Consider the following 27,560-nt stretch of genomic DNA (forward strand, 5'->3'; position numbering starts at 1 on the left):
ACGCAGTGTATTATATGCCAGTACTTATCGCATTGAATTGTACGCATGTACTCTTGGGTCGTGCTGCTGCCGTTTGAACGCTTTGAGTATTCTTAATCGGTTCACAGCTTCCTATACACGACGATCCTCTCGCCGTTCCCTTTGTGCCACTCCAAGCTGCGCTCCGGCACTTTGTCGAGGACCTTCTCCCATCCGTCCCCGAGCACTTCCTGATAATGTTCAGGCTTGACATAATGGGGAGGACCGCCTTCATACGGCTTGGGCGCGAGGGGAAAGGCGAGGTTGATGAGGTATCCGCCCGGCTTGACCAAAGCAGACATTTGGCGGCCCCATTCAGGGCGGCGCGAGGGCTCGATGGCGACAAAGAAGCTATTTTCCGTGGTGGCGATTAGGGTTCGAGTTAGAACAAATGATCGCTGAAGTTGGGCCTCAATGCTTACGTATAGTCGTAAATCAGGTCATACCGTTCCTCGGGAGAGGGCGCGAGTGCGAAGAAGTCTCGAGCCTCGAAGTTCACCTTCGTGCCCACAGGCAAATCGGACGCAGCTGCGTGACTGACATGCCCCGTCATTGCAACTCCGTCTCATAGTCAACTGACGGAGTGTCGCGTTACTCACGCACGAGCGGCCTCCAGGGCGACGGGTGAGATGTCTAAGCCCGTCGTCTCTAGTCCGAGCGTGGTCGCGATGAGGATCGCATCGTATCCCTGCGGAGTCCGTCACCCGTCAATATACCCGTCGTATACAGGCAAGCAGGTGCGCATACACGACCGGATCCAGGCACGAGCGCGCGCCCGGACTTGGGGAGATCGACCTCGCCCGAGACGAGCAAGTCTCGGAGGGGCGGCTGCGACTCGCCCGCGTCCCAGGGCGTCACGTTCTCTTGCCTGGAGACAGATATATCAGTTCCGCTGTGCGTACGGAGGAACCATGGAAGCGATACGCACCAGGCCTTGTCCCATCCCTGCAGCGGGTCCTCCTTGACCACTTCCCGGACGCGGTGCATCATCCGCTGTCGTTCTTCGTCGGCATGTACTGGTATTCCCGACATCGCAGCTTGTAGATTTCCTACAAGTGAGTTTGATCGAAGGTAGAGGTAGACAGACGGAGGATCGACAGGGGGAAAACACCGGACAACTGGACCTTATATACAACGGTGTAAGCCCGAGCCCGAAGGCGTGACCCGTATATATGTTAGGGGCTGACTCCTAGTCTGAGGACGCTGGATGGCGGCGCCCTGTTCTACTGTCAGTACTCGATGAGAAGATCATCCGCCGCGCTCGTCTGTGAGGGCTGCAGTCTATATAGAGAAGGTTGGTAGAGGACGCCGCGGCGCGGGAAGGGATGTATTCGGTCACGCGCCTGGGTGATGGCGACGTCACGGCGACGCGTCCGATCTCGATCTATGTGCTGAGCGCGTCGGTAATTATGATTGTGTAACCAGCCCTCGCTGTTGCCTCGCTCACCCACAAGCTCGCACAACAACAATGCGCCGCCACTCCCACAACAACAACAACACAGGCTCGGTATAATAACCCACCCAAGCAAGTGCCCTCTGGCTTCCTCCTCGTTGCCACACGCCGCCACTCAGGCCTTTCTCACTGCTGTCTCAGCGACCATGGCTCAAGAGCTGGACATGGAACAGCCGACGACGCCAGACACGTCGGACACGCCAGCCTCGGCGGACACGCCCGACGGCGAGGAGCAACGCGTACTGACATGGCAAGAAGGCATCCAAGAGACCGCCGCGGAGCTCGAGGCAATATCGCCCCCGGGCCCGGACACCATCCAGCTCAGCATCATGGAGTACGTCTTCCTCTGGATCACGCCCTTCCCGGACGAGTTCTGGACAAAGGTCATCGGTGTCACCATTGTATGGTGCGTCCCCTACGCCACTCCCGCGTTGACAATGACATTGACCTGCGCCACTCCGCCGTGACCACCCTGTCCAGGCCCCCGTCGAAAGTGCACGAGTGGTTCGTATTCCGGCGCGACATCGCGGTGCGGACGGCGAAGCAGAAGCGCGAGCTGCACCCATTCCGGAAGCCGCAGGAGGTCGTCCCGGTCGAGGTCGAGGGCCGCACGCTCGTCGACATGCGCTGCATCGCACTAGGCGACGGCAAGCCGTGGACGGACACGCGCTTCACGCGGATCGTGAATCACCGCTTCGACGCCATCACGGAGAAGTGGAACGAACGCATGTCGCGGATGGAGTACGAGGCGAAGCTCATGGCTGAGTACCGCGAGCAGACCACCCGCGCCGACTCCCGAGTAGAGTATTGAGTGGCGCGTGCGTCCGGCGGAGGCGTTTCGCTGTCGGGGGGACTTGCTGTCGACATTGCATCATGGACTGTACACCGCATATACCCTGTACTTCACTGTAATCACACCGTCCATTGGCAGTTAGCCATCCAGAGAGAAGAGCGTTGTCGCAAGAGGCGGAGAACCCGGACTCGAACGCAGGACGTTTGAGACGGCCAGGCGCTACGCGCCCAGAGCCGCTGGACCCAGGCTGGACCGGCCTCTGCCTTCAGCCGCACTTGTTTGTCCATGTTTGCCACTTTACAGTTCCTCCCAGCCACCGAAACCAAGATTCGGGCGCTTACGAACCGCAACGCAGCAAGACCGTCAAAATGTCCAACGACCTCCAGTGGCTCCTTCTCCGCGTGCGTCGTGCTTATCCTCTGTGCTGTCGGTGTGTCGTATGCTGACCTTTGTTGTGTACATAGAAAAACAATGCCTTCATGGTGAAGACGGTCGCGGAGGGTCCCGTCTTTTCCAGGGAGCCGGTATGTCTCTTTGCATACAGCACGGACGAACCAAGTCAAGCTGACGTCTCCATCCGAACCAGGCAAACCTCACGAACATCCACTCGTGGAAGTACTCCGGCCTTGCTAACTCCAAGGTGCGCACCCCACGCTTACTTCATGGCGTTAGCGCTGGAATACTCATCCGCCTGCGCCTGCAGACGATCGCTGTGACGGACAGCGAGGCGGGCATTAAGATCACGACCCGCAAGGTGAAGGCGACGCCCAACGCCGTGCGCCCCGCCTACTCCACCTCCATCATCCGCAGCCGCTCGGGCGGCAGCCGCGCCCTCGGTGTCGCATCCAAGGTCGCGAAGCGCGGCTACCGTCCTGACCTCCGCCAGGTGAGCGTCTGCTTCACTTCTCTAAGTCATCTCTCTGTTGTACACTCGCCTGGAAACGGCCGCTATCGGTTCGATGGATCCTATCACTGGACATGTAGGAGAAACAGAGAACGCACCATCTAGAGCCCGCTGGACATCATGAAAGTTGGGTGTGGACATGCTGTGCAAGATTACCTGGTCTGGGACGGAGTCGATCAAACTCTGCCCGGATACGCGCCATGTCGCTATCGGGTCCCGTCCGACGCGCGACGCGGTTTGCCCGACTCTTTGGCGCTCACATATTTTCGTATCTTTGCTCGACTCGTTCGTATTTCCGACAGAACGTGAGCTAACCTTGTGTTCTGCTTGACAGGCTACGCTCGCCCGTGTATCGGCCGTCCTCGCGTCGCAGAAGGAGAAGAAGGCCTACCCGCCGAAGAAGACACGGGGCAAGAGGAGAACCGAGGCATAGGCGTGTGCCCGGCCACTTTGCTTTCTCTGCTTTCGCTCTCCATTACTGCATATTGCAAACCATGTGTATGTTTGTACCATGCAATCCATGCGACCCCGCTATGCATCGCACACTGTCATCGCCAACACTGTCAAAGACAACAAGCGCGGAATAATACAATTGAGGACGACGCCATGGCGATGCTACACTAATATACAGGATTGCGTATCGGCTGCCCAACCTTACTATTCATACAACATATTGTTCCCAAACGAAGCAACACGATCACAGGGACATCTGACGACCGATGGGCTGGGCAATTCTGCCACCGGCGCCCACGGCGTTGAGGTTCTTCGCGCCATGGAGGTCCCTCCGCGGCCTGTTCTGCTCGGCCTTGCGGTAGAGGCTCTCCTGGAGGCGCCGCTCGTGGTCGTCGCCGCCGCCGCCACGCTTCTTCTCCTTCTTGGGCACCTCGTCGTGGTGCTCGTGGTTGTGGGGGCCGTCCTCGCCTGGTGGCGCAGGACGAGGGTAGTCGGCTGGCTCCTCGCCGCTTGGGCTGGGCGGCTTGCCCTCACTGAGGAAGCGTGTCAGGAGATGTCTCTGACCAAATAGAAGCAACCTACGCAGAGAAGTGTGGCTTCGGTCGTGAGCTGATGGAGAGTCGTCGGCCTCCGACCTTCACTGCAAGACGTCATAGCAACTCAGCATATGATTCAGGAGCGTTAGGGGAGGTAGACTCACTGGCGGGGGGATGCGGGGGAAGTACAGCAGTGGCCATGGTGATGTTCAGGTTGAGTGTTGTGTAAGAGGATAGAGAGGCGGGGTGCGCGGCGCAGGGATATATATGGGGCGGCGAAGCTTGGGGTCGTCTGACCGCCGGCTAGCTCCTCCTAGGTGCACCATCGAGTTCGCGAACTCTAGACTTGCCTAATCCGCTCACTGTATCCGCCACCGACGCGTAGGCGCCCATACTCTGCCTCTGACGTCCATGCGCGTGTGCACGCAGGCCCACCCAGAATGCCGTCCTTCGCAGCGAGATGCATCTTCCTGTGCTGTTTCTTCTATCTCCCCTTCGCATGGGCAAACACCGAGATCGTCAACTTCGTCGCCATGGAGGGCTCCCTCACGCCCTCGCAAGCTCAGGCTCTGCAGGCGAACTGGTGCGCCGGTCAGCTGTGTGCTCAACAAGGCAACTCACACATCGCTTCGTGCAGGACCGTGCTCTCTGCGGCAGCGCCAGAGAAGCTGCTCCGCGTACCGCCAGCACCCCTTGGCACGCCGCTTGCTGACGTCTGCCACCCGTCGCACGGAGCATCCTGTTCACATGAGCTCTGGCTCGCGCTGCGCCTCGACGATCCCGCCTGGCGTGCCTACTCGCGCTTCACCCTCCGCGTGTCGTGGCCCGCGTCGGTGCGTGGATCGTTTCTCAGAAGGAAGCGCCACTATCTCACCGCCAGTCCAGTCACCCGCGGACTTCGACATTCAAGTGAAGTCTGCCGAAGCGCTATTCAACGAGCTGCAGGCGGGCGGGTTAGATAATGATTTCGATGCTCTTCACACTGGCCGGCGGATGTACGCTCGCATCCGCGTCGTGGACGCAGGCGTCCGTGTTCCCACTGCCGATGGGTCGCGTGAGCGCGTCACGCCAGAGCCCGTCCCATTCATTGTGATCCTGGAGCCGCTCTATTTCGGCATGCTTCCCGCGTCGGTAGCACCGACCGTCGCATTTCTCGTGATCGTCATAATCATTGCTGCCTTTGGCATTGTCCCACCAGTGCAGCGCTATCTGGGTAGAGTAGCAGACGAAGTCAGGCAAGAAACGGCATCTAGCCGTACCAAGTCAGACTGAATGAAGCCGGTGAGTCCCGCGTGTTTCTCATCATCGCAAAAATTGAGAGCACCAGTTGTATGCTACATAGACACAGTATACGTCCATTGTATATCACAGACTCATACCGCACACCTCATACCGCACACATGTACTCTACCAAGACAGAGCTCTGGGTCTGACATGACAATCCCTCACGCAACAGCGTCCAAGTCAGGCAAATGTACAGCCCCGAGCCACGCAAGCACAATCTCCACCCTCGGCCCATGCAGCGGGATGTTAATATTCAACGGCTTGTTCTTGGTCTTCCCGTTCGTAGCCTTGTCTGCCGCAGCCTTCTCCGCCCGCTCCCTCTGGCGCTTCACCACGGGCGCGAGCAGGATGCGGGCGGCGTCGAGCACCTCAAGCAGGTCCTCGCGCTCCGTCGCGCTCGACGGCGTGTTCCGACCAGAGGGTGACGGCGACGGCGGCATGTGCACCGCCGTGCTCGAGCTCGAGCCATTCACACCGAGGGATGATGATGCATCGGGCGAGGGCGGCGTCGGCACGCGCTCGACCGTCTTCGCCTTCGCGGACGGCGCGCACTCGATCGCGAGCTGCTTCTGGTTCGCACGGCTGAGGGAGTGCGGTTGGACGCCGTTCCGCCAGCCACCGGCGAGGCGCTCGAGGACCTCGACGAACTCGGCCTGCGCCATGGAGCGTGGCGGGAGGAAGACGGGGTAGCCCTCGAGCCCGTCGACGATTGCAGCGGTGCGCGTGAACACGGGGAGGAGTGAGGGGAAGTCGCCTAGGAACAGGTAGCCGATGAGAATGCTGAAGTGCGACTCGACGAGGAGCGGGTGGTACGTCGTGAACGTCGCGGGCGACTCCGACACGGGCGGGGGCGGCGTGTGGCTGCCGGGGCGAAGGCACTCGGCGATGCGGAACGCGTACTCCGTGCGCGCAGCGAGGTCGCCGCCCATCGCGGGGCCGGGCACGCCCTCGAGTGAGTCAAAGTGCGAGAGAAACTTCTCGTGATCGCGCATGCTCTTCCGGACGAGCGTCGTGATCTGCTCGCGGAGGCCCTCCTTCGCGAGCACCGCCCTGTACGCGGCCGTCTTCGCACCATCGCGCCGTCCGAGCGGCCCATCGGGGTGCCCAATCTCGACGCCGCCGTACCGCCCGTTCTCGAGGTAGCAGAGGCGCAGCTCCGCACCGTCGACGGTGGGCGCCTTTCGGATGCCTTCGAGGTTGAGGATCGCCTCTTCAATGAGGAAGACTGCATGCTGGAGGTAGGCAGAGGCACGCAGGAAGAGACATTGCGGTTCGATGGGGTCCGGCGCGTCTGGCAGGACGGACGGGTGCAGAAGCAGTGGATCCCCGTCCGGCCCTTCGATGGTGAGGGAGCCGCCAAACCCTGCGCCAGCGCTTGTGCCATTGGGGGGAGCTTGTCCGTTGGTCTTGGTTCCCCCAGACTTGCCCTTCTTCTTGTGCCCCTTGCCGCGCAATTTCTCGTTCGGCGCATTGTTACGGTGCACCATCTTCGCTTTGCGGACAGCACGCGTCTCCTTGATAACATGGGTGAAGTCTTTGATGGCGAGGGTGTACTCGTCACGGAAACAATGGACGATGCCACGCGTCCTGAAGAATTCTAGTCGCTGTGGATGCCCGGCTATCAGGTCATCCAGAAGATGTGTCGTTGTGGACTCGGCTAATTGCCTATTGGGACATCAGCAACATTATTCTAGTTCGTTAACGCACTCTACTGACCGCGAGGGTATCTTTTCGTGGAAGAAGTGCACGTATCGTGCATCAACGTCATTGGGATCTGCGCACCTGGTTCGGACGAATACCACGCCCAGGATAGATCGGACACATACCAACTCTCAGGACGCGCTCTGCGATATCATCGAATACGCTGCCACCCTGCATGACCATCACGCTTGAGGCTATCTCGTCGGTCCTATACGCCGCTGCGAGCTTCTGCACCGCGAGCGCCCTCAATCTGTGTATGCGCATGGCAGACATGGCAACATTGCGCCCGCCCCCGCTATCACCGAGGGGGTTGATACCGAGCCCGTGCGCGCTCGTCCACGGGCTGTTGCCCGCGCCGCCCCTGAGCGAGCCAAGGGCGGCGGCGGACAACCCGGAGCTCGCGCGCACAGACAGCTCGGACGCCTCGTCGATGAGCCGCCGGATGTTCGTCACGGAGCGGAAGACGCCTGGGTCGATCGGCGGGGGAGTAGCCTTGCCTGGCTTGGGCGGGGGGAACGGCGGGGGAGGGGGCAGCGACGCGAACGTGCTCTGGGGGGAGTCCGGGGGCGAGTGGTCGCCGAGGCTGGCGAAGCCGCGATCGCGCGGGCGGGGGTTTGGGATGGAGAACGTGGGCGAGGGGAGGGGCGGGAGGCGGTTCTCTGCTGCTGATAGAGTGGCTGGGTCGAGGTTGAGCACGAGTAGAGACTCGAGTAGCTCGAGCGGCAGCTGCAGCCAGGGTCCCTGCAGACAGCGTGCGATGGGAGGTGAGTGCGGATACGATGCATACGAATGGAATACGGACGTGGTATGAGCTGATATAACGCCAATGCTTGTTCCTGCTGATGCAGAGCACGGGCGGACGTCCCTCGTCCGCTGCCCTGTGCTCCGCTGCTCCGTTCGCAGCTGGAGTCTCCTTCGCCTTCGGTTTCTTGCTCTTCTTCTTTTTCTTCTTCTTCTGCTGCTGCTGCGAGACAGGGTCCTCTAGAGCAGGCTCGGGGCTTATGGAGCCCGAGGAGTTGGACACAGGTGTCGGGGGAGTGTCCATGGGCAGCGGGGACGCTGGCTTGGGTGGCGGGTCGTCGGGTATCGTGATTGAGGGGGACATGGGGACGCAGCGAGAAGGGGAGAGACAAGAGGTGCGCGACGAGGATGAAATGCTCGGAGACATGAACGCGAGCAGACGCCCATTCTAAGATGCGTGGGAATGTGTGAGCTCAAAGCTGTGTGACTGGGTTAAGGTTTACGACTACATGACCGGTAGGTTGAAGGCGATGTTTGTATGTATGTGGCTTCGAGCGCGCTCACTGCAACCGCACGCCAGTGTTTTCATGCCTTCAATGACTGCGAGCACTGCTGGCTCTGCGGTTCATGAGAAAGAGAACTCCGATTTCCTAGGTCCTCGGCATAAAGCCACGCTACTCGAAGGTGCGGGGCACGGTAGAAGTCCCGCCAAATAAACCACAGTCCTGCCTCAGATTGACATATCACCGTCACCGAAGGGCAGGCTACCAGTCATACGCTTATCTAGCAGTGTATGGTCCGACGGTCAGCGTACAAGGACCGCACGATATGGATTTGAGATTACAGTACAGAGTCCGTCCGTGGCACAAACGTGTCATCAAATGTCAGCAGTAGCAGAAGGCTTACTGAGGTTTCCCCCTCCCCGCACGCCCATTCGACCTTCCATGTCCGCGGGTCACTGAGTGCCCGCCGTAGGCGCGTCCATGTCCTCCATACCCGTAGTCATACTCGTCATATCCGTACGAGCTCTGCTGCGCAGGCGGTGCGCCGTAGTATCCTTGCCCATACCCATAGCCGCCGTAGTACGGATTGTAGTCATACTGCCGTGTTGGATATGGCGCATAGCCATTGGTTGGCTGGGGGTTCCGCGACCGCCGCGGGACGTTGCCTTCCGGGGGAATTATGACCTCCTGCAGGGCACGGTCTAGAGAGCCACTGTCGACAATTTTGTGGATCATCTCTCTACGGGCGATGGCCTATCAAGTGCCGGGCGTTTCACGAACCATGAACGGCATGAATAGGACGTCGATAAGTGCTTACCTCCGGCGACATGCCAAGGATGGTTCCAAGAGCGTTTGTTTGGGCCATCGACAGAGGATAGCTTTGAAGCCCCTTATGCGCCTCGCAGAAGGCTGTTCGTACCCGCTTTATCATCGAAGCCGATTTCCCGACATCGTTGTCTACGACATGTCGAACGTGGATTCACATATTCACTGATAGCAAAGGTAGCTTACCTGAGTTGAGGGGATCCTCGATCGCGAGCATCTCATTGGGCTGATTTTCAGCCGCCCACCCCTTGCTGGCCTTGGTGAGGAGACCGCCCGTTGACACGGACACGACGGAAGTGGCATAATCGAAGTCAAAGCCGTAATGTTCCAAGAAACCCATTAAGAGACGGCCCAACGATTCGCGCTCCAGAGGCTTCGTGATGTCGTCTACGGGCAGGTTCTTCGGGTTACGCTGGTGGCAAATGGGGCTCAGTGGGGAATAATATGACAGCTACATGTAGGAGTACCTGAAGGAAGCTGGTAACTAAGAGTATGATGCCATAGCTACTCAGTCCCGACAACGCTGCCGAGCCGAGGTGTATCCGGGAGAGGTAACCCTTGATGACCAGGACAATATACCGAAACGCAGGCATGGTATCCAGGTATCGCGCGATGACCGAAACGCTCTTGACACTACCAGTGGAATTGATACTGATGTCACACTTGTACGAGCCTGACTAGTCGTCAAGTTGCGGACACGGGCACAGTGGCAGCTGTAGGTCGCGGACTCACCGCGCTCAGGTGTTGTCTCGAAAGACACGACGGGGACACGCGCGTTGCGTGTCACATTCGTGTGATGCGTGATCTGCGAATATTTCAGCGCGCCGGCGAGCACGAAGAGTGTCTTGACTTTGACGGCGTGGTCCATCTCATCAGGGAGGTTCATGGCTAAGTCGATGTCGCTAGCATAGACGCATCAGGCAAGCATCTTTCTGGTATGTGAAACGCGTACCCGTCGGGGAGATAGAGGTTCAGTGCGGTACTCCCAAAGGTCTCCATCGTAGCACGCGGAAATCGCCTTCTCACGACGTCGCCAATACGTGCCATGACTTGCGAGCGCGCGTATATCTCTTGCACAGTTGGAGAAATGTATGCAACGTACGCTACAATCTCGTCATGCAACCTTCGACGCATCAGATCCAAGCAGACAACGCTGGATAGGACACCAACATACCTCTGCTCCTTGCTCTCGTACTCTGTCATACCTAACGTCTCCATCCACGGCCATGACACTCCCTCAGGCATCTCCATTGCAACCTTCTTGGTCCTCTTCTTTTTCGCATTGGCTCTGGGTGCAGTATCGGCTACAGCCACACCAGCACCAGTTGTAGCTACGGATTCCGGAAGCGGCACAGTACTGCAGCTGCTTGTCGCGTTCATCGCATGGACCAGCACACTGCCAGAAGGGAGCTTTTCGCGAGACATAACAGAGCTTGTTACCAAAGAACTCAGCCAACGACACGTAAGGAGGGTAGGGATGTGCACGCGAGCCGACATCGTCAACCAGTGGGAGAGTCTCAGTTTGGTCCAAGTTTGGTCCGATCAACAACGTTCCCGTTTCGGTCGTATGCGCGACACGTGCTACCAACCTTCCTGTCGGAGCGCCCGTTGCCACTTGAATTCGAATGTCACGCCAACCTCCGAGTCAGGCTCTCCTCAATTTTCTTAGGTCTACGCCAGTTGTCGTTGCCTAGCTGGGATTTTTTCGACAATCCATTTCATAGGATACACGAGACACAATACAGCAAGTCTTTGGCCGCTCTACCACGTCGTTCCATGTGGATCGGCAAGAGGAACCCACAGGAACCTACGCCCACTTCCGTATGTCTTCTTCATCCGGGCCGACAGGGCTATCCGATGCGGCAAGGTTACATTGGTGATATGCACGGATTTGGTCAGGTTGTAGTGTGCCGGTTACCGAGTGAAGCACGCCGCGGTTGTGGAAGATGATCAAGTCGTTCTCATGCCTGGGCAGGTGAGATAGGTATTCGGATACTTCTATGGTACGACTCACCAATCATGTGGATACACATACTAAATGGAATATTATCAGGCACGCTTCGGCATAGGCTGCACTAGAACAAGAGCCTTACCTGCGGCGAGATCGCAGGCCTCTGCATCTTGTACAGCAAGTCTCGCACCTCTTTCAGATCCGTCAGATGAGCACCGTCCGGATACAGCGCGCCATCTCTTCTTGCGCCCTCCGATAGAGGATCGACGAATATCTCGGCAACGCAGTACGGGTGTACTTGCAAATGTAGGTTGCCCGTCACCGGATTCTTCCACAGCTGCAGGCACGACAGGGAGCTAAGGAGCATCCGCTCACTGGCCAGACGTGCAACATACCATAGGCGTGACCTGTATCTTTGATTCCTCCCAACCCGGAAGTTCGTCAAGCGGAACCTCCTTACCCTCCGCCTCCATCCCCAGCGCCGTCGACTTCGCCTTCGCAGTGGACACCCAAACGTACGGGTGCGGCGCGTACTTGACCCTCCCCCTTACCGCGACGCTCTTCAGCTCCCTCGGCAGCAGCTCGAACATCACCTTCCCGCTCGCATACGCCGTCGCCGCGAGGGGCATCTCCAGCTCGTCGCCCGTGCCGTCGTCATACCGCACGACCTGCTTCGGGCCCTTCGGCACGATGCGCCCGTAGAGCGTCGTCACCCGCGGGGGCTGGAACTCGTAGAGCGCAGCGTCCATGTGCCACCGCACGAAGCGTGTGTAGCCCGCGGCCTCGTCCTCGGGCGACAGGTGCGTCTTGTGCCATGTGTGGTGAGACGCGTGCTCGAGGCGCATCTCGGGGAAGCCCTCGTAGTCATAGACGGTCCCATTACCGATGAGCTGTACTTGCGGGACGCGCGGGATACTGCGCAGTGTGCGATTGAGGATGTTCTGTTTGTCCTTCTCAATCTTGTTGTTGCCGTGCCCGAAGTTCTCGGAGGTGGGATCGAAAGCCTGCCATGGTGCGATCAAGCTGATGCTGACATGCCAGTTGGTAGCGACTTACCTTCGTCAATGCATACTGCCGTTCAGGACTGAGAATCGCGTTCCTGAACAGAAGAACGCTGTGCTAGACGTAGGTTGTAAACACCCAGATACTAGGACGGCGACGCGCATGCGGTCAGAGTACCTTGTAGAGCAGCTGTTCAATCTCCTTGAACTGCTCCGAGTCGGGGTCAATAGCACTTGGGTCTACGCCTCTCACTTCTCTTCCGAACCACTGGAACTTCGACGCATCAAGGGTGGGTGGCAAAGGCAAGGGTACGGTGTCGATAGTCATACGGGGCAGCTCAAGTAATCTGTGGGAAGTTGAAGGCCGCCTCGAGCTCCTGGACCGCTGAGAACCCGGTACTTATGGATCTCTACGCTATATTGGCGATTGCACTTATCTCGACCCATGATTGAGGCCTGAGGCTTCTTGACCTAGCCATGACATCGTATCAGTGAGTAGCCTCGAAAACGTGGACGGATAGAAGTCGATTGCATGTGGTGCTCCTGAATAGTGAGATATGTGCCACATTCATATGCATGCAAACAGTGGTTCTGATGGTGGTGCTAAGCGGCCTCGCCGCGCCATTCAGGACTCAAGTACTCATCGTTCTTATTACAGATATTCTGAGAGCGCGAGGATCGCATCTTGCTGGCGCGAAGCAGTACCAGTCGGTTATTGTTCTCGTCGTACATGGACGCGGCGCCGCTCCGACACTACAGGGATCGAAAACAACTCGATTCCAGATGCGATGAAGGCTACGAGACAACGCCGCTCATGACCTACGGCCGCGCTTTCCGGTCGGCAGCGACTTCATATGGGCAGCCTTATGTCTGTTTTTGTTCTTGACATTGGTGTTCGAGTAGAAGTTCGTCGCCTTTCGCTGTTCAAACTGTGAGCAAAGAGGCCTTCGCGGTATGTGAAGAGCAAGTACCTTGTTCGTTTTCATGCGCACCTCCTTCCTGGGCCTATCTTCTTCCTCTTCCTCATCGTCGCCATCCTGTATACCATCTATGCGAGGTACCGAAGTCAGAATGTACCCAAGACTAAATAGGTGATGCACTTACTCCATTCCTCCTCCTCCTCTCCTGCATCCGCAGAGGATGCCGTTGCCTCTGCAGGAGCTGTGGCAGCATCTCCTTTGAAGACGTCATTCCAGCTAAGCTCTTGGGCATCCTCTGCGTCGACCGTCTCCTTCTCATCATCCTCATGCTCTCCCTCGTGCTCTCCTTCATTCTCGACCGCCTCACCCTCGACCTCTAGCGGCCGCACATCATCACCCACAAACGTGTTCTTCTGCATGATGCTCCCCAAGTTCTGCTTCACGCCCAACGGCCTCTGCTCCTTCTGCTTGCCCTTACCCTCCGCCGCCGCCCTCTTCGCCTTCTTCGCCTCCGCCTCGTTCAGGCTCTCCGGCCGCTCCTGCGGGGGCACGAAGAACGGTATCCGGCCGCGGACCCAGTCGCTCAGGAGGATCTTCGCGACCCCCTCGCGGTCGGGCTCGCCGCCCTTGAGCAGGCGGCCCTTCATCCTCGCGAGCTTATCGAGCAGCGCCTCGGGCTCCCAGTTCTTCGCAGGGTCGTCCGGGTCGGGGAGGGGCACGCCATACGTGCGCGCGAGGTAGACAGGCTTGACGCGGGCCATGAGCGCGGGGATGTGCTCGGAGGGCGTCGGGAGCGCCTCGACGCGGACGACGCCCTTGAGGACGGTGGACGTCTGCGAGTCCTTCGCGGACGTGGGCACGATGCCCGGGCAGTCGATGAGGTAGATGCGCTTCGTGAGCGTGATGTACTGCCACACCTTCGTCTCGCCCGGCACGGGCGCGACGGTGCACACCTTGCTGGTCTTGAGCGTGTTGATCACGCTGCTCTTGCCGACGTTCGGGTACCCCACGAACCCGACGGAGATCTGCTTCTTGTCGGAGTGCAGCTGCGAGAACTGGCGGAGGAGCTGGATGAGCGAGCCCTTCCCGAAGGAGTGGTTCGGCGAGGCGTGGAAGGCGAGCGTCGGGTAGCGCGGCGTGAGGTGCTGGATGTATCGCGCGGTCACCCAGTTGGGGACGAGGTCGCACTTGTTGATGATGAGGACAACCTGTTTGTGTGCCTTTTCCTTGCGGATGTACTCGAGCACGGACTCGCACAGCGTGCCCATGGGGTCCCGTGCGTCGAGGATGTGCAAGATAACGTCCGAGGAGTCAATGACTTTGTACAGCTCGCCGTATATACGACGAGATGTGCCCTTCGCATAAATGGGCTCAATGACATCTGCGTGGGTCTGCTGGAAGTCGGCGGACGTCGAGGCAACGGGCTCTACAAGTGGGCTCAGTAAACAGCAGTTATTGCAGGGAGCGTGACTAACCTGAGCCACCCTCCTGTCCATCGTTTTTCGAGGCTTCAGCCTCTTCAGCCGCTGCGGCACCCAGTTTGCTGAGCTCATCGAACGTGCCCGCATCGATCCTGGGCTTCTTGCGTTGCGCTTTGGGACCAAAAGTATCCTTGAATGGCTCAGTCTCCACAATGTGCGATCGCTGTATATATAGTCAATATATTGTCCACTGCATGTGAATAAACAGGAGCCAAGAGACGAATGTGCGCAGGCGTGTGAGTGAGCGGAGTGCGGCCACTATACACAAGTTTTCTCCATCCTGCTAGTGCGCATGGCGTTCGGGAAAGGCCCAAATATGATGGCCCAGGATCGCGTGTGTCCAAGTCTTGAAAACAGCAAAGACGACATACCTTGCGGGTATTCGGATTTTGTGCATCGTCCAGCAGTGCCATAGGCAGTTTGTTCCTCCGCAAAAGTACCGAATACGGGTCATTCTGCCTCGCCGCAAGACTCGTCCTAAAATGGTCCAACGCCGTCTGGGAGATGACCCTCGTATTCCCTGCATCCCCTTCAGTCGCCAGTTCGCCATATGAACGAGACACACCACGCACCGAACCACCGGCGATCAGGCTGCACCCTTCCCGGCTTCGTCTCATCCTCGCCCTTCTGGAACGCAGCCGCCTGGATGATCTTGCCGTCGCGGTCGCGCACGGCCTTGCCGCCGTTGAGCATCTTGAGGCGCCCGACCGCCTTCGCATTGCGGTAGAAGTTCTCGCCCTTGACCTTCTTGATGAACGGCTCGGACGAGGCGGACGAGCGCGTCTTCGTGGACGGCGCTGGTTTTTTGGAGGGCGCCATGTCGAGCGATGGCGGGGTGGGGGATGAAGGGGGTGTGGATGGGTTGTGGGGAGGTCGCTCCCGCCGGCGAAAAAGCGTGCGCTAGGCTCGATCGCGGTTGCCGGATTTGGACGGTTTGGGCGCTCCGAACCCCGATCGCAGATGTTCCGTCTTGGCGCCCACTCATGCGATTCCCTCATCCACTGCCATCCAGGCTCTCATCCGAAGCATCCTTGCCTCAACCTCGCCCAGTCAGCTGGCTGCGACCTGCTGCGACTGTTTCCGAGAGGCAAACGAAAGGCACCATATTCATAGAGTCCTAGCGAAGGCAGATGTACTGCCGATACACTGAACGCTGTAACACAACTACTACTAGAGTACGTACGACCCGGATCTCTTATATTCCACCCGATGTCTGTGGAAGAGGGTTGTCTCTCGTGGTGCCATAGACCGCTCGATACGTGGACAGGTGTGTCTGATCACCTCTCCCTCACGCTTGACAGGTACGCCGTATCGTCCCAACCGCATCTCGCCTGTTGTCATAACGGACAAGATCACGGTGAGTCAGAGCGCAGTCACCGTCACCACCAGTCCCGCACGGATTATCAGAGATGTCACCAACCCGGGACGCGCGCCGAAGTCCGCGCCGAGTCGACAGTCAACATGGCAGCAGGTAGGAACCCGTTGCGCGAGCGCGGCTGCCGTTGAGAAATGCTTGCTCACCGCTCTCACTGGCTGTGTCAGACAGTCACGATCTGAGAATAACGATAGCGTTCGTCGCTCTTTCATCGGAATGTGTCCGTCGAACGTCTTGTGCGAGCGAGCGGTACTCTTCGGTGTCTAGCTAGCTCTCATCGTACGGTGATAGCGTCCCGCGCTCTCAGATATCTACATGGAGACTCCGAAGCAGGCGGCAGTTGAGGGGGTGCGAGCTAGGGCTATCCTTTTCAGAGTCTTTCCTGCAGTAATGTCCGCATGCCGGAGCGCGGGCGAGAGAGGGTGTGGACTTTGAGTGGGCGATCGTGGGCCTGAGCACGGATGGCAGAGACGCGCGGGGATTGGCTGGAGAGTGGACCCAGTCCCGACGAGAGCAATGACGCGCCCCTCGGTGGCTCGAGCCTGGTGATGAGGCCTTGAGGTGTACGACTGCATAGAGAAGAGCGTACGCGGGTCAGTCGACCATGCTTCCGAGTCGAGAAAGCGCCTCCAATTGGATCGTGCGCTGTACGAGGCGCGCCTGGAACTGGCTGCAGTGCGTCGAATGGTGGCTGGGGGCAGGCGGGGGGCGAGGGGGACGGCGAGTCGGGGCGAGATCGATGTGCGCATCGATGAGGAATATGGACGCGGCAGACCTGAGTCGCCCGCCGGCCGTGGATCCCAAGCAGGAGACGGACCTGGGTAGCACGTGGGCGCCCATACAAACCCATAAAGCCTTCCTCCTCGCCCTCTTGCGCCATCCATCCTCCTCCCATCCACCACACCACCATGTCCATCACCAAAATCCACGCCCGCCAGGTACGCCGCGTCCCCGCCCCGCGCGCCCCCGTGCCGACGCTCAGACCTTATCATCCCGTAGATCTTCGACTCCCGCGGTAACCCTACCGTCGAGGTCGACCTCCACACTGCAAAGGGTACGCGTACAGTGCCACTCACCTCCGCATATGCGTTCTCATATACGCGCGCTTTGCGAGAACAGGGCTCTTCCGCGCCTCGGTGCCGTCTGGTGCGTCCACCGGTGTTCACGAGGCTGTTGAGCTCCGGGATGGCGACAAGGCGAACTACGTCGGCAAGGGTGCGTTTCATGCTTTCCCCGCATCTCCCTCGCTAACGCACGCGCAGGTGTCGCGAAGGCCGTTGCGAACGTCAACGACTCCATCGCACCCGAGCTCATCAAGGCCGGCCTGAAGGTCACCTCCCAGAAGGAGATCGACGACTTCCTCATCAAGCTCGACGGCACCCCCAACAAGGGCAAGCTCGGTGCGAACGCCATCCTCGGTGTCTCCATCGCCGTCGCCCAGGCCGGCGCCGCGGAGAAGGGCGTGCCCCTCTACCAGCACCTCGCCGACCTCGCGGGTGTCAAGCCCCCCTTCACCCTCCCGGTCCCTGCGTTCAACGTCATCAACGGTGGCTCGCACGCGGGCAACAAGCTCGCGTTCCAGGAGTTCATGCTCCTCCCCACTGGCGCGACTAGCTTCACCGAGGCGATGAAGATTGGTAGCGAGACGTACCACACCCTCAAGAAGGTCATCAGTGCCAAGTACGGCATTGACGGTATGTGTCGCGCATTGACTTGACACTTCAGTCCTCATGGCTCGCGAACAGCCGTCAACGTCGGTGATGAGGGAGGTTTCGCGCCCAACGTCTCCGGCGCGGAGGAGTCGCTCGAGCTCCTGTCCGAGGCGATCAAGAAGGCTGGCTACGAGGGCAAGATCAAGATCGCGCTCGACGTTGCCTCGTCCGAGTTCTACAAGGAGGGCAAGTACGACCTCGACTTCAAGAACCCCAACTCGGACCCGACGAAGTGGATCACGGGCAAGGAGCTCGCGGATCTCTACCTCGGCTACGTGAAGAAGTACCCGATCGTGTCGATCGAGGACCCCTTCGACCAGGACGACTGGGAGGCGTGGACCCACTTCACCGCGGCCAGCGGCATCCAGATCGTCGGCGACGACTTGACGGTCACGAACCCGCTCCGCATCAAGACGGCCATCGAGAAGAAGGCGTGCAACGGTCTTCTGCTCAAGGTGCGCTCCGCTGTATTGCGCATCGGTGTGAAACCGACGTGCTGACGCCGCCCGCGCAGGTCAACCAAATCGGCACGATCTCCGAGTCGATCCAGGCCGCGCAGCTCGCGCAGTCCGACGGGTGGGGCGTCATGGTGTCGCACCGCAGCGGCGAGACGGAGAACACGCTCATCGCGGACCTCGTCGTCGCGCTCGGCGTCGGCCAGATCAAGACGGGCGCGCCTGCGCGCAGCGAGCGTGTCGCGAAGTACAACCAGCTGCTCCGCATCGAGGAGGAGCTCGGGAACGGCGTGTTCGCGGGCGAGAAGGGCTTGAGCCAGGGCCGCACCCCGCCGGCGCTCCTCAAGTAAGCAGACGCGAGCGTGAGCTGACGCGCGAAGGAAGTGAAAAGTACTGAAGCAATGTAACGCTAACGAAGCTGAAGTGTATCTCGTCGGGTGTAGGTTGAGAAGTGCTGCGTCTAATAGATTGTATTTTGCTGTTCTTGCTCTCGGTCTGGCGTGTCGGCTGTGCTCTGCTGGGAAAGTGTCTTGTGCGATTCAAGGAACGAGGAGTGCCTCTCAAACGCGCCAACGCGCTCTTGCGGGTCCGTACAAACGTGCAGCGTCTCTCTCCTGTGATGACGATTATGATATTCGCCCAGTCCATGATCTTCGGTCCAATGCCACGCACTATCAGCAGCAGCATAATCCCATTGGTCGATGGTCGACGAGTCGGACACTAGGCTACCACACACGTTCCGTGACTCGCCGCTCCTGACTCGATCCCGAGCTACTACTTGCCTTGGGCAGTGAAGAATACGAGACTAGTGGCAGGTGGGGGGTCCCATGCCTGACTATTGAACACTCCAAGGATGGCCTCGACGCGCAGACACAGACAACCCAGTCAATACCTGTCGGGTGACACGCCCAGTGCCTATTGTAATGTGACGCGCATACACAGCGCGTTATTTACGCGTTGTTTGTGGCGCGGGGCTGCGAAAGGGGCACCGCTGGGCCAGTGACCGCGGCCCCTGGGACCGACGCCCGTCAATGAATCAATGACAAGTCATAGCACGGGGGCGGACGAAGCCGCAAGAGGCGTTATCGGGCTTCCCAGGCACTCTGCCGTCCAGCACCGTCACGCATCCCCAGCGCTCCCGGGGCGGTACCCCGCGCCGCCACCTCACTCAGTACCGCGTCGCGTCATGACTAGCTCGGCTCGCACCGTCCCAGTCCTGACTCGGCCCACCACCATCGCCACTCTCACTACTTAGCCCTCGCACCATCCCCTCACTACTCCCACCTCACCTGCACCTGCCCACCCACACGCAATGCCTGCCCTCACCAACACCAACAACGCGACCCGCACCAAGCTCAGGGGCGTCCACGTCACGCCCGTCAGCGCGCTCAAGGCGCAGCGCAACGCCGAGCACGCCGCCGCCCCTGCGCTGCCCGACAACGACGCATCGTCCCCCGCGGTCCTCAAGGCCGTCCGCGAGTTCGAGCACGGCCGGCACCGCGCGAAGCGCGCTGCGGACACGGAGCGCATGCGCGAGCGCAAGGAGCGCAAGCGGCGGGGCGGCGCTGCACGGTCGACGCACGCCGGGCACGCGCGCAAGGTCGACGCGCTCGACGTGGACGTGGAGGACGGGGACGCGCGCGAGCTGGACGGGGAGCGCGGCGTGCTGAGGAGCTCGCACTCGCAGGTGGAGCTCGACGAGGCCTTGGCTGGCAGTGGCGTTGCGGACCCGGACGGCGGCGCGTCACAGCAGATAAGCCTGGAGGACCTCATCAGGCCGGCCAAATCCCACAGGCGCAAGGGTGAGATAAGCTCTCTCTGATCGTGTGGGGACTACCTGTGCTGATGGCTCCGTGTCGTAGCGGAGGACTTTGAGGTCGTCCCCAAGGTCCGCTCCGTCATCGCTCTCGACGACCATGCCCCTGCTATCCCGGAGCTCGACGAGCCATGGGAACACGTCATTCTCGAGGACGAGCACGACCTCGCGCCATCCTACGCACAGATCGTCGCTGCCGCTGATTGAAGTGCCTGTGCGCCACCCGGACCAGTACGCCCCGATCTGGCACTCGGCGTTCGGACGGACGAATCTCCGCGCGCGCATATATATATGCATGACTATTCATAGCCCGGACTGCAGAGCGGACATATCAGTATACCAGTCATACCAAGCAGTAACGACCTCATGGCGAATCGTACTTACGGACACCCCAACTAATAGCCAGATACACATCCTAGCGTATAGCCAACAAATTTGAATACCGATACCATGTACCATGTAGTCTGCTTCCATGTATATGGCGATCCGGCCAGAGCAGGCCAAATATGTACTTGACAGCATTGAGTGAATGGCGATACTTGAGACGTCGAGGCCGCAGTGCTCGTGCTTGTAAGGGTCCTCCAGAAGAGGGGCGTAACACTCTATACAGGTCAGTTGTTGAGCACATTGCTTACCATCACGTCACACCACCCCCTCGTCTTGCCACTCTGAAGGACTTACGTCTGCAGCTCGCGATCCACCCTCACCCAACGTCAGTCACCCGCGCGCACCACGACGTCGAAGCCGCACGCCACACCATCCTTCCTGGGCTGCCCGCTTCTCCCGATGATACCCACGTCACGCAGGGGGGCGCACTCACGCAGGCGCAGAGCAAGCAAGAAGGGAGAGATGCAGAACCGCCAGTCGTACAATACACTCCACGAACCCTCGCGCGCAAGATCCGCGTCACTGTCTCTATCACGAGAAGCCCGTCTGCAAGGCCGGCGTGAAGATCGGGAACGCGTGTGCCTGCCAACAGAGGAGGGGTTAGACACCGGGCGGGCCGGGACGAGAGCGGGCGCACCTCGGTGTTGAACACGTATTCTGACAGGGAAGGGGACGGGAAGGGATGGAAGGCGGGGAACTCTTAGTGTGGGCTGCGCGGAAGAGAGGGAGGTACGTACTTGACAGTGGGAGGACGGTGTCGTCCGAGAATAGCAGGTACAGGTACTTGAGGGTCTCGCTCTGCCCGGCGAGGAGTTAGTATGAGTCGGAGGGGCGTGGACGGGGATGGACGGGGTCGACGCGCACGCACCATCAGGAATGTCTCCATCTTGTCCTCGAGCTCGACGGGGAGCGCGTCGACGTTCAGCACGCTCGCGTACCCACCGGACTCTATCCGGCAGTGCTTCTCGATCGCTTCGAAGATGCCCCAGCCCCATTCGCGGTACTGCGGGTCACCGGTCAGACGCCAGGCGATGAGTAGAGACTCCACGGTCTCGGGTCTGGCAAGAGAGGAACACAGAAGCGCATAGTCCAGGCGCACGACGGGAGAAGAGTGAGTGAGGATGTGCGGGGAGAGGTGAGATCTGGGCGCACCGGAGGATGTAGCGTGCGTCGTACGGAGTCTTCCCCGGGCTGCGGGGTTGGCCGCGGGTCAGAAGACGTCTTGCTAGTGAAGTAGAGGAGACTTCTCACCCGGCACCCTTGATGTACCAATCGTGCTTACTCTGCGTCTTCACGTCATCATTTGGCATCCTGAAGTGTACAATCTCCGGAGAGAGGCCTCTGCGGAGCAATGAATCAGTCTGCAAACGTCACGAACGACGGGATGAAGCACGCACGTAGCAGTATTGTGTGTCTCCATGCATGTCCGTACGAGACCCACACCGTTGCTCCAGTCTCGCTTACCGACGGCCGTAAGCTCACTTGCGAGCGGAGGGATGGAGATAGACGGTCCGGACGCGCCAGTCGTTACCGCGCCCAGCATGAGGGAGCCACCGAAGAAGCATACGAGATGGTCCTGCTTGGGCACCATGCGCCAGGTGCTACGAGACAGCACATCGTTAGCATGGGAAATGGGAGACAATCCCAAGAACGGACATTTTGCCTTGGCGGTTGCGCTCGGGGACGATCTCTTGCGTGAAGATGAGTCCTTCGTCCTCGCTCTTCCGTATGAGGTGGGTCGTCACAGCCGCCATAGCATCTTCGTACATCTGGCAGTACGTGAATCAGCATGCCCGCGAGGCTCCGGGAGCACTACTCACTGTGCGATAGACAGGCTCGGTATGGTTCTATACAGAGTGAGCAACTTCGCTAGAATCTGCCATCGTGCCATCTCGCGACTCACTGTTTGGATATATTGTTTCCTGGATCACGTCAGTTAGGACTGCGCTGTAATGAAACGCCAGCTTACAATAGATATTCGTAGTAAGAGTCTCCTCGCGAACCGAGACGAATTGGTGAAATAGAGTATTTGCCGTCTTCCGTGCTGTTGATGTATCTCAATAAGCCATACTGTAAATCATCTAGCAGCCACTCACTTGAGGAAAATGGACGACAGGCCACTCGCTATCTTAGCGTTTTTGATGACTTTCATGACCTAGAGGATACGGTCAGCAAGCATACATGTATGACGGTCAGCGAGATGCTTACAGTTTCCGCCTTCTCCCAATAGATCTCATCATTAGTGAGCATGGTCAAGTACTTGAGCTCGAGCTGCAAAGTCGACACTTCGGCAGTGCTGACCAGCCCTCGGTTGTCCTTGTCGGGCACGCCGATGCGTTGTGCGAGATTGACCATGGAAAGTGGGAGGCCCGTCGGCGTGTCGAAAGCGGGCATCATGCGGTCTGCGAGGTCCTTAGCACGCTCGACGTAGATCATGTCCTTTGTCAGGTGGAACGCAGATAGCAGACCGCCGAGGACGCGGATGGTCGTCTGGGGAAGTACGATAGTCAGCACACCAATTGAACCGCTTAGACTGCACGCACCTCGAAGGTGTTGAAGTTGCCGTCGCGTTCGAACGAGAGATCCTCTGCGACCCACTTCCTCGCGCGCTCGTATTCTTCATCCAGACCCATGAGGAGCATCGTATCGATGGAGTCCACAACCGTGTATCCGATGCCTCCTGCACTTGTCAGGTTGCTTCCACTATGCCCGATGGGGTGGTATTCATCATCACCCATGGCGTCCCTCTCTGGTCGTGTCAGACAATGTGCACTCCTAAACATGAAAAGTGCATACCATAGGCGAGCCATGCATGCTGTGCGTGTGTCGATGTCAGCCGTGGACGTGATGCTTGAAGGATTGTACTCACCTTGAATGCAGCTACAACCGCGTCGCGTTTAGGGATATCCGCCGAGAAGTCTACTTCTCTCCTGCTGGCGGCGCTGAAGTCGTATATTGGACGTTCTCTTCGCGTCCACGATTTGACATGTGCGTATACGAAGTCATAGTTCTACGAAACCAGAGGGTTCAGTCGGACGCTTACAGTGAGCATGACCACTTCCGCGCACCTGGTATACAAAGAACACCAGAGACACCAGCACTGCCGCAGCCACCATCTTCAACATCCCAGAATTACCACCCGAGCCCGCCGAACGGCCCTGCCAAGCAGCGGCGCTCAGCTATCTGGCCACCCAGGCTCAACCCGACACTCACTGATGTCCGGCCATTCTTGCTTGTCTGAGCCTTCGTTCCCTTCGTGGCTTTCCTCTTGCGGACGCTAGTCTCAACCATCTGGAGGATAGCCTAAGGAGACACGTGTGGTTGGAAAAAGTGCTTTGGTCTCAGACTCTCGGCCAAACCACGCGTTTACGTGTCCGCGTCGAGGTGGTCGCACGACTAAAGTAGGGCCAGCCGTATCAGAACGAGTGGCGATTCAAATGATAGTGAAGGTGCGCAAGTCAGAAGTTGACAATGAGAGGGTCCTGGGTGGTGGCGGGCAAAGGTGAGTTCAACACTGGCAGCGGATCAGGCGGCGCAGCACTTGGAGTCGCTCCCGCAGCAGTATACAAGATAGCCACCCGGGTTATTGCAGTACGCACGTACAACGAAGACTTCAACGTGTTCAGGCTATGGTCATCCAAGAGGCACACAGCTTGTGGGTGGGTGAGATTGGAAGATTCGAGTGGGAGTTCAGAATTAAACGTGCGACTCGGCGATGTGGCCCGATGGTCGATCGGCGCGCTCTCCCGCCTGCCTGATTTGGCTAGACGGGCTGCATTGAACGATTATCCTTCCATCCTACTTGCGCACCTTGTAGGTCCAATCAGTCTCTAACGCCGCAATAAAGAAATACGGCTACACAATCCCTATATCCCCAAACAGACTGAGTACCGCAATACTTCACCGAATCACCGCCTCAAACAGCAGCATAGAGCGATGACAGAACAGGTAAATACAGACTCGAATGTATCACGGACTGGCACTGCGAGAGTGATGGACGCAGTCTTCTGATCTCACCTGTAGGCTTTACGGTCCAACGTTGTGATCAGTAAGTGAAGGTCCCTGATATACATGCCAACCAATGCTCAGTTACAGTATCCACGTAGGCGATTGCCGACACCGCTGCACCAGAACATGTATCTTTCTCCAGGAGGTATATGTAACGACAAATATTGATGGACAATGATACGTGATAGACTGACGATAGAGCAAAAAAAAAGCAGGGTAGACGTGATGCAAACGTGATACAACCAGATATCAAACATAGCGAGTGGCGATAGCAATGCAACGAAAGCAGTGGGTGAGCAGTTGTGACAGGGGATTAGAGAGTAATGACAGCGTTCCAGGTCATTCAAACAAGTGCACGGAGTCTCCGGCTTCACTTAGTCGATCGGCCAGGTACAACTTCCCCGTAATAAAAATCTGTGGGGAACACAGGTTTCGAACGAAGGGGCATGCTGCGCGACGTCCCGATAGCAGGTGGTTGTCCTAAGAGGGCCTTCTCGAGGTCAGCCTTGCGAGCCTCGGCCTCGGCCTCGGTAGCTGCGAGCACCTCCGCGACGACCTTCTCCTCGCGCATGATGCGGTAGCGTTCTCCCTTCGGGATACCATCATCGTCGCACAACGGGGAGGCTGATGCCAGGCGACCATATGATTTTGGTCGCTCCGCCGGCCATTCAATCGATTTGTTCTCCCATTCTTCGAAGTATGCGTCCGTCTCGTTGATCACTACATTGAGATCTGCACGGTGCTCGCGAGAGGCGTAGAAAGGGAGGAGTGACGGGAAGATCTCGCCCTCAAAGTTCTTCGTGCAATCGTGGAAGGCACCGAGTTGCTTGTGCTTGCGCTCGTGCTGGATGAGGTTGTCGCGTCTCGCGAACGACTTCTTACAGAACGGCAGAGAGCACATATAAGCTAAGCAAAGACTTCGTTCAGAAGGGTGTTCGCCAATATATGACACGCGAACACTCACTGCCTTCCATATGCATGTGCAATGAGCGAATGTGGCGCTTCATGTGTTCCGACCGGGTGAAAGCCTTTCGGCACACTCTACACGTGTATGTCGTGCCCTCCCGCTCTCCCGACTCCTTCGTCGGGACTGTGCGACCTCTTGGTTTCTTGTTCACCCCAGGCTCCGGAATGGCCCTTGGGTACTGTGACAGTCGACCGGAATGCCTCTCGGCCTCGATCGTCACGAAGTCGCCATCGATCTCCAGATGAGGCACCCCATCAATCCTCATGATGAGATTGTCATAAGCTTCCACTCCCGGTATCCGGTGTCGTTTGCGTGGTGGAGGAAGGTAGTTAACCGGAGGCAAAGACATTGGCTTAGGCTGTGCTACCGTAACTGGAGGGTTGACGGGCTCGGGACGCTTCAGGGGGCGATTGAGAATGAAGGAAACGGGTCGGTAAGCCTTTGACATGATAGGTGTCTCATCCTGCGCGTGTGATTGATATAGTCAGCGAACACAGAAACATAGACAAGTGTAGACATCCAATTGCGATTGTGAATGTGCTTACCCATGTCACGTCCTTCTTCCAAGCGTTGGGGTCCTTATCGTCTGCGTAGTAGATGACCATTTCTGTACACCTACGCCTCTAACAGATTGATGACCTCGATGTTCCTCGGGTGGACTCGGACTTGAAGCTGAATTTACAGATATTGTCAGTGCCACTTGTGGCGTCATTTGTGGGAGAGACGATACCTATTAAAATGGCCTCCAAAGGCAACAAATATGCCATACAGAATCTTAATGCTCAAGATGAACAAGTACGCTCATGAACTGACGAGCTAGATTGTGACCAGGCTATGAGGTTGCGCTGCTAGGACGAGAAGGGGCGTCCAGCCACATTGCGCCCACATGGGATCGGGCTCCTGATGGGATCAATCTCTGAATCGACGCCTGACCATGTGACCGTATCTGGGACGCTCCTACCGAACCAAGCGTTGGCTGTAAACAACTTGATGCTATCTCGATGCTACTCGAATTCGTCCCGTTGCGGCGCGGCGCATAGCCCTTGCAAAGACCGGCCGTGACAAGCCAGCTCACCGCGTCATCATATGCAGGTCAAGCTCGCGATTTCATCATTTCGATTCTGCGCCTCAGCAATCATCGTTGACTCGGATGGTCGGATGGACGACCATGGTCAGTTTCCATGATGCTCACCTCAATAGCTGATCAACTATCTAAACCTTTCGATTGCTACATATAGACTAGTCCGCTAAGGCTACGTTGAAGCTACCGCTGTACACAAGGTGAGTCTCAGGCTAGATATCAAGGCTACTAAGCTACTACTTTCGGGCGAGGACCGCAGCAGAGCTTACCTCTGCTATGTTTCTACTATCACAGGACTGTCCATTAGCCGTTGGCCTCATCAAGCTGACGCCTTAATCAGCGCCTCCAAACCGACCCTCCGACACCTATTGCGGCCTCTTCAGCTGAGCCGACGCATAACGAAGTCACTGAAGAGAGGAAGGTCTGGCCCCTTGATCGCAAGTCCCGGCTGCAATGTAAAAATCAGGCCGCACGTCCTTCTAGTCGGCCTGGAGACACCTCTCTGCATAGAAGCCACGGTCTACCCTGGTTCCGTCTAGTTATCTCGGGCGGCAGCATTCATATTAAAAGGCTGGGTACGAATGAGGGCACTGCCCATTAGGTATGGAATCAAACCCTCGACAGTTGAGGTGCGCGACCGCTCATCTCCGTTGACAGTGCGGCTGCGTATGTGGCAAGCAGAGGGCCACGCTCTGGCGGCAATTCATTGTGGCATCGTCTTTTTGGGCACAGCGATTGTCATGTGCGTTCTCTTTGCTGCGCTCCTCCACCTACATTACCACAATGTCTCGGTAGCCCGACTCATCCCGGCCAAACGGCATAGATCCGCTTCCTATCTAAATGTGCGCGGTTGCTGCCACGTACTAGTCGGCTCGAGGTGCCAGCGTGGCAATCAGCAGAGCACGAGAATTCGACTGAGCCGCAGCTTCACGTCTGCACTACAGATCGTCTGTTCCAGGGCAAAAGAACGACCGCTATCCACATGGGTTACATGTCAGTTTGCTTTGTCAGGCATGTTCTATTTTGCACGTCAGTCCTCGACTATACTCATGACTGATGTGTCGAACGCTTTAGACACTCGGCGCCCGTGAATGCTGCTCTTCGCAGTCAAGACTAAACTGAGCGACCCGCCGCAGTCCGCCTCTTATCACATCTCCCAGCTGCGATACCGGCTCACTCGTACCGTCGCCCAATA

The 27,560-nt window shown here is 58.2% G+C and overlaps 12 protein-coding genes across 12 annotated transcripts; 4 read left to right on the top strand and 8 right to left on the bottom strand.

The window, feature by feature from the left end:
- Nucleotides 1-101: 101 nt before the first annotated feature.
- Nucleotides 102-1,005, bottom strand: C8Q71DRAFT_799384 (S-adenosyl-L-methionine-dependent methyltransferase; the record flags this gene model as incomplete). Its single annotated transcript, XM_047925883.1, has 5 exons — nucleotides 102-369; nucleotides 441-554; nucleotides 618-706; nucleotides 766-886; nucleotides 947-1,005. The coding sequence occupies 5 exons, from the start codon at nucleotides 1,003-1,005 to the stop codon at nucleotides 102-104; spliced, it is 651 nt and encodes a 216-aa protein (XP_047773761.1).
- A 1,569-nt stretch (nucleotides 1,006-2,574) lies between these two features.
- On the top strand, nucleotides 2,575-3,711 carry C8Q71DRAFT_785933 (ribosomal L28e/Mak16). The gene is made up of 5 exons (XM_047925098.1): nucleotides 2,575-2,665; nucleotides 2,729-2,788; nucleotides 2,851-2,904; nucleotides 2,968-3,150; nucleotides 3,503-3,711. The coding sequence occupies exons 1-5, from the start codon at nucleotides 2,633-2,635 to the stop codon at nucleotides 3,599-3,601; spliced, it is 429 nt and encodes a 142-aa protein (XP_047773762.1). The 5' UTR covers nucleotides 2,575-2,632; the 3' UTR covers nucleotides 3,602-3,711.
- C8Q71DRAFT_886281 (uncharacterized protein) lies at nucleotides 3,579-4,358 on the bottom strand (the record flags this gene model as incomplete). Its single annotated transcript, XM_047928575.1, has 3 exons — nucleotides 3,579-4,154; nucleotides 4,204-4,261; nucleotides 4,322-4,358. 3 exons carry the CDS (start codon nucleotides 4,356-4,358, stop codon nucleotides 3,866-3,868), a joined length of 384 nt encoding a protein of 127 aa, XP_047773763.1. The 3' UTR covers nucleotides 3,579-3,865.
- Nucleotides 4,359-4,519: 161 nt separating this feature from the next.
- C8Q71DRAFT_366915 (uncharacterized protein) lies at nucleotides 4,520-5,546 on the top strand. The gene is made up of 4 exons (XM_047918104.1): nucleotides 4,520-4,740; nucleotides 4,795-4,990; nucleotides 5,043-5,438; nucleotides 5,500-5,546. Exons 1-3 carry the CDS (start codon nucleotides 4,598-4,600, stop codon nucleotides 5,427-5,429), a joined length of 726 nt encoding a protein of 241 aa, XP_047773764.1. The 5' UTR covers nucleotides 4,520-4,597; the 3' UTR covers nucleotides 5,430-5,438; nucleotides 5,500-5,546.
- A 56-nt stretch (nucleotides 5,547-5,602) lies between these two features.
- C8Q71DRAFT_716887 (uncharacterized protein) lies at nucleotides 5,603-8,187 on the bottom strand (the record flags this gene model as incomplete). Its single annotated transcript, XM_047921126.1, has 4 exons — nucleotides 5,603-7,106; nucleotides 7,158-7,215; nucleotides 7,268-7,883; nucleotides 7,945-8,187. The coding sequence occupies 4 exons, from the start codon at nucleotides 8,185-8,187 to the stop codon at nucleotides 5,603-5,605; spliced, it is 2,421 nt and encodes an 806-aa protein (XP_047773765.1).
- Nucleotides 8,188-8,467: 280 nt separating this feature from the next.
- C8Q71DRAFT_785951 (uncharacterized protein) lies at nucleotides 8,468-10,731 on the bottom strand. Its single transcript, XM_047925099.1, has 7 exons — nucleotides 10,386-10,731; nucleotides 10,164-10,334; nucleotides 9,944-10,113; nucleotides 9,679-9,884; nucleotides 9,398-9,623; nucleotides 9,204-9,343; nucleotides 8,468-9,139 (listed from the first exon to the last, which is right to left on the bottom strand). Exons 1-7 carry the CDS (start codon nucleotides 10,706-10,708, stop codon nucleotides 8,786-8,788), a joined length of 1,590 nt encoding a protein of 529 aa, XP_047773766.1. The 5' UTR covers nucleotides 10,709-10,731; the 3' UTR covers nucleotides 8,468-8,785.
- A 106-nt stretch (nucleotides 10,732-10,837) lies between these two features.
- On the bottom strand, nucleotides 10,838-12,668 carry C8Q71DRAFT_366974 (Clavaminate synthase-like protein). The gene is made up of 6 exons (XM_047918106.1): nucleotides 12,342-12,668; nucleotides 12,219-12,281; nucleotides 11,558-12,166; nucleotides 11,305-11,499; nucleotides 11,226-11,245; nucleotides 10,838-11,178 (listed from the first exon to the last, which is right to left on the bottom strand). Exons 1-6 carry the CDS (start codon nucleotides 12,489-12,491, stop codon nucleotides 11,019-11,021), a joined length of 1,197 nt encoding a protein of 398 aa, XP_047773767.1. The 5' UTR covers nucleotides 12,492-12,668; the 3' UTR covers nucleotides 10,838-11,018.
- A 1-nt stretch (nucleotide 12,669) lies between these two features.
- C8Q71DRAFT_366964 (NUC091 domain-containing protein) lies at nucleotides 12,670-15,434 on the bottom strand. Its single transcript, XM_047918105.1, has 6 exons — nucleotides 15,137-15,434; nucleotides 14,936-15,084; nucleotides 14,559-14,727; nucleotides 13,268-14,509; nucleotides 13,135-13,211; nucleotides 12,670-13,083 (listed from the first exon to the last, which is right to left on the bottom strand). Exons 1-6 carry the CDS (start codon nucleotides 15,381-15,383, stop codon nucleotides 12,976-12,978), a joined length of 1,992 nt encoding a protein of 663 aa, XP_047773768.1. The 5' UTR covers nucleotides 15,384-15,434; the 3' UTR covers nucleotides 12,670-12,975.
- Nucleotides 15,435-16,847: 1,413 nt separating this feature from the next.
- C8Q71DRAFT_716810 (enolase) lies at nucleotides 16,848-18,456 on the top strand (the record flags this gene model as incomplete). The annotated part of the gene is made up of 6 exons (XM_047921121.1): nucleotides 16,848-16,877; nucleotides 16,939-16,999; nucleotides 17,059-17,154; nucleotides 17,202-17,633; nucleotides 17,685-18,106; nucleotides 18,166-18,456. The coding sequence occupies 6 exons, from the start codon at nucleotides 16,848-16,850 to the stop codon at nucleotides 18,454-18,456; spliced, it is 1,332 nt and encodes a 443-aa protein (XP_047773769.1).
- Nucleotides 18,457-18,937: 481 nt separating this feature from the next.
- Nucleotides 18,938-20,382, top strand: C8Q71DRAFT_367083 (uncharacterized protein). The gene is made up of 2 exons (XM_047918107.1): nucleotides 18,938-19,908; nucleotides 19,969-20,382. Exons 1-2 carry the CDS (start codon nucleotides 19,419-19,421, stop codon nucleotides 20,127-20,129), a joined length of 651 nt encoding a protein of 216 aa, XP_047773770.1. The 5' UTR covers nucleotides 18,938-19,418; the 3' UTR covers nucleotides 20,130-20,382.
- Nucleotides 20,383-20,608: 226 nt separating this feature from the next.
- On the bottom strand, nucleotides 20,609-23,280 carry C8Q71DRAFT_367326 (glycoside hydrolase). The gene is made up of 16 exons (XM_047918109.1): nucleotides 23,179-23,280; nucleotides 23,106-23,124; nucleotides 22,853-23,056; nucleotides 22,518-22,799; nucleotides 22,406-22,464; nucleotides 22,279-22,353; nucleotides 22,213-22,231; nucleotides 22,130-22,156; nucleotides 21,966-22,078; nucleotides 21,707-21,910; nucleotides 21,561-21,650; nucleotides 21,462-21,500; nucleotides 21,178-21,367; nucleotides 21,047-21,107; nucleotides 20,947-20,966; nucleotides 20,609-20,891 (listed from the first exon to the last, which is right to left on the bottom strand). Exons 2-16 carry the CDS (start codon nucleotides 23,121-23,123, stop codon nucleotides 20,841-20,843), a joined length of 1,452 nt encoding a protein of 483 aa, XP_047773771.1. The 5' UTR covers nucleotide 23,124; nucleotides 23,179-23,280; the 3' UTR covers nucleotides 20,609-20,840.
- Nucleotides 23,281-24,687: 1,407 nt separating this feature from the next.
- C8Q71DRAFT_716812 (uncharacterized protein) lies at nucleotides 24,688-25,549 on the bottom strand (the record flags this gene model as incomplete). The annotated part of the gene is made up of 2 exons (XM_047921122.1): nucleotides 24,688-25,223; nucleotides 25,282-25,549. 2 exons carry the CDS (start codon nucleotides 25,547-25,549, stop codon nucleotides 24,688-24,690), a joined length of 804 nt encoding a protein of 267 aa, XP_047773772.1.
- Between the last annotated feature and the right edge of the window lie 2,011 nt (nucleotides 25,550-27,560).

The sequence above is a fragment of the Rhodofomes roseus genome, assembly GCF_022264815.1.
Source record: "Rhodofomes roseus strain CIRM-BRFM 1785 chromosome Unknown C8Q71scaffold_31, whole genome shotgun sequence".
Classification (NCBI taxonomy): Eukaryota; Fungi; Basidiomycota; class Agaricomycetes; order Polyporales; family Fomitopsidaceae; genus Rhodofomes; species Rhodofomes roseus.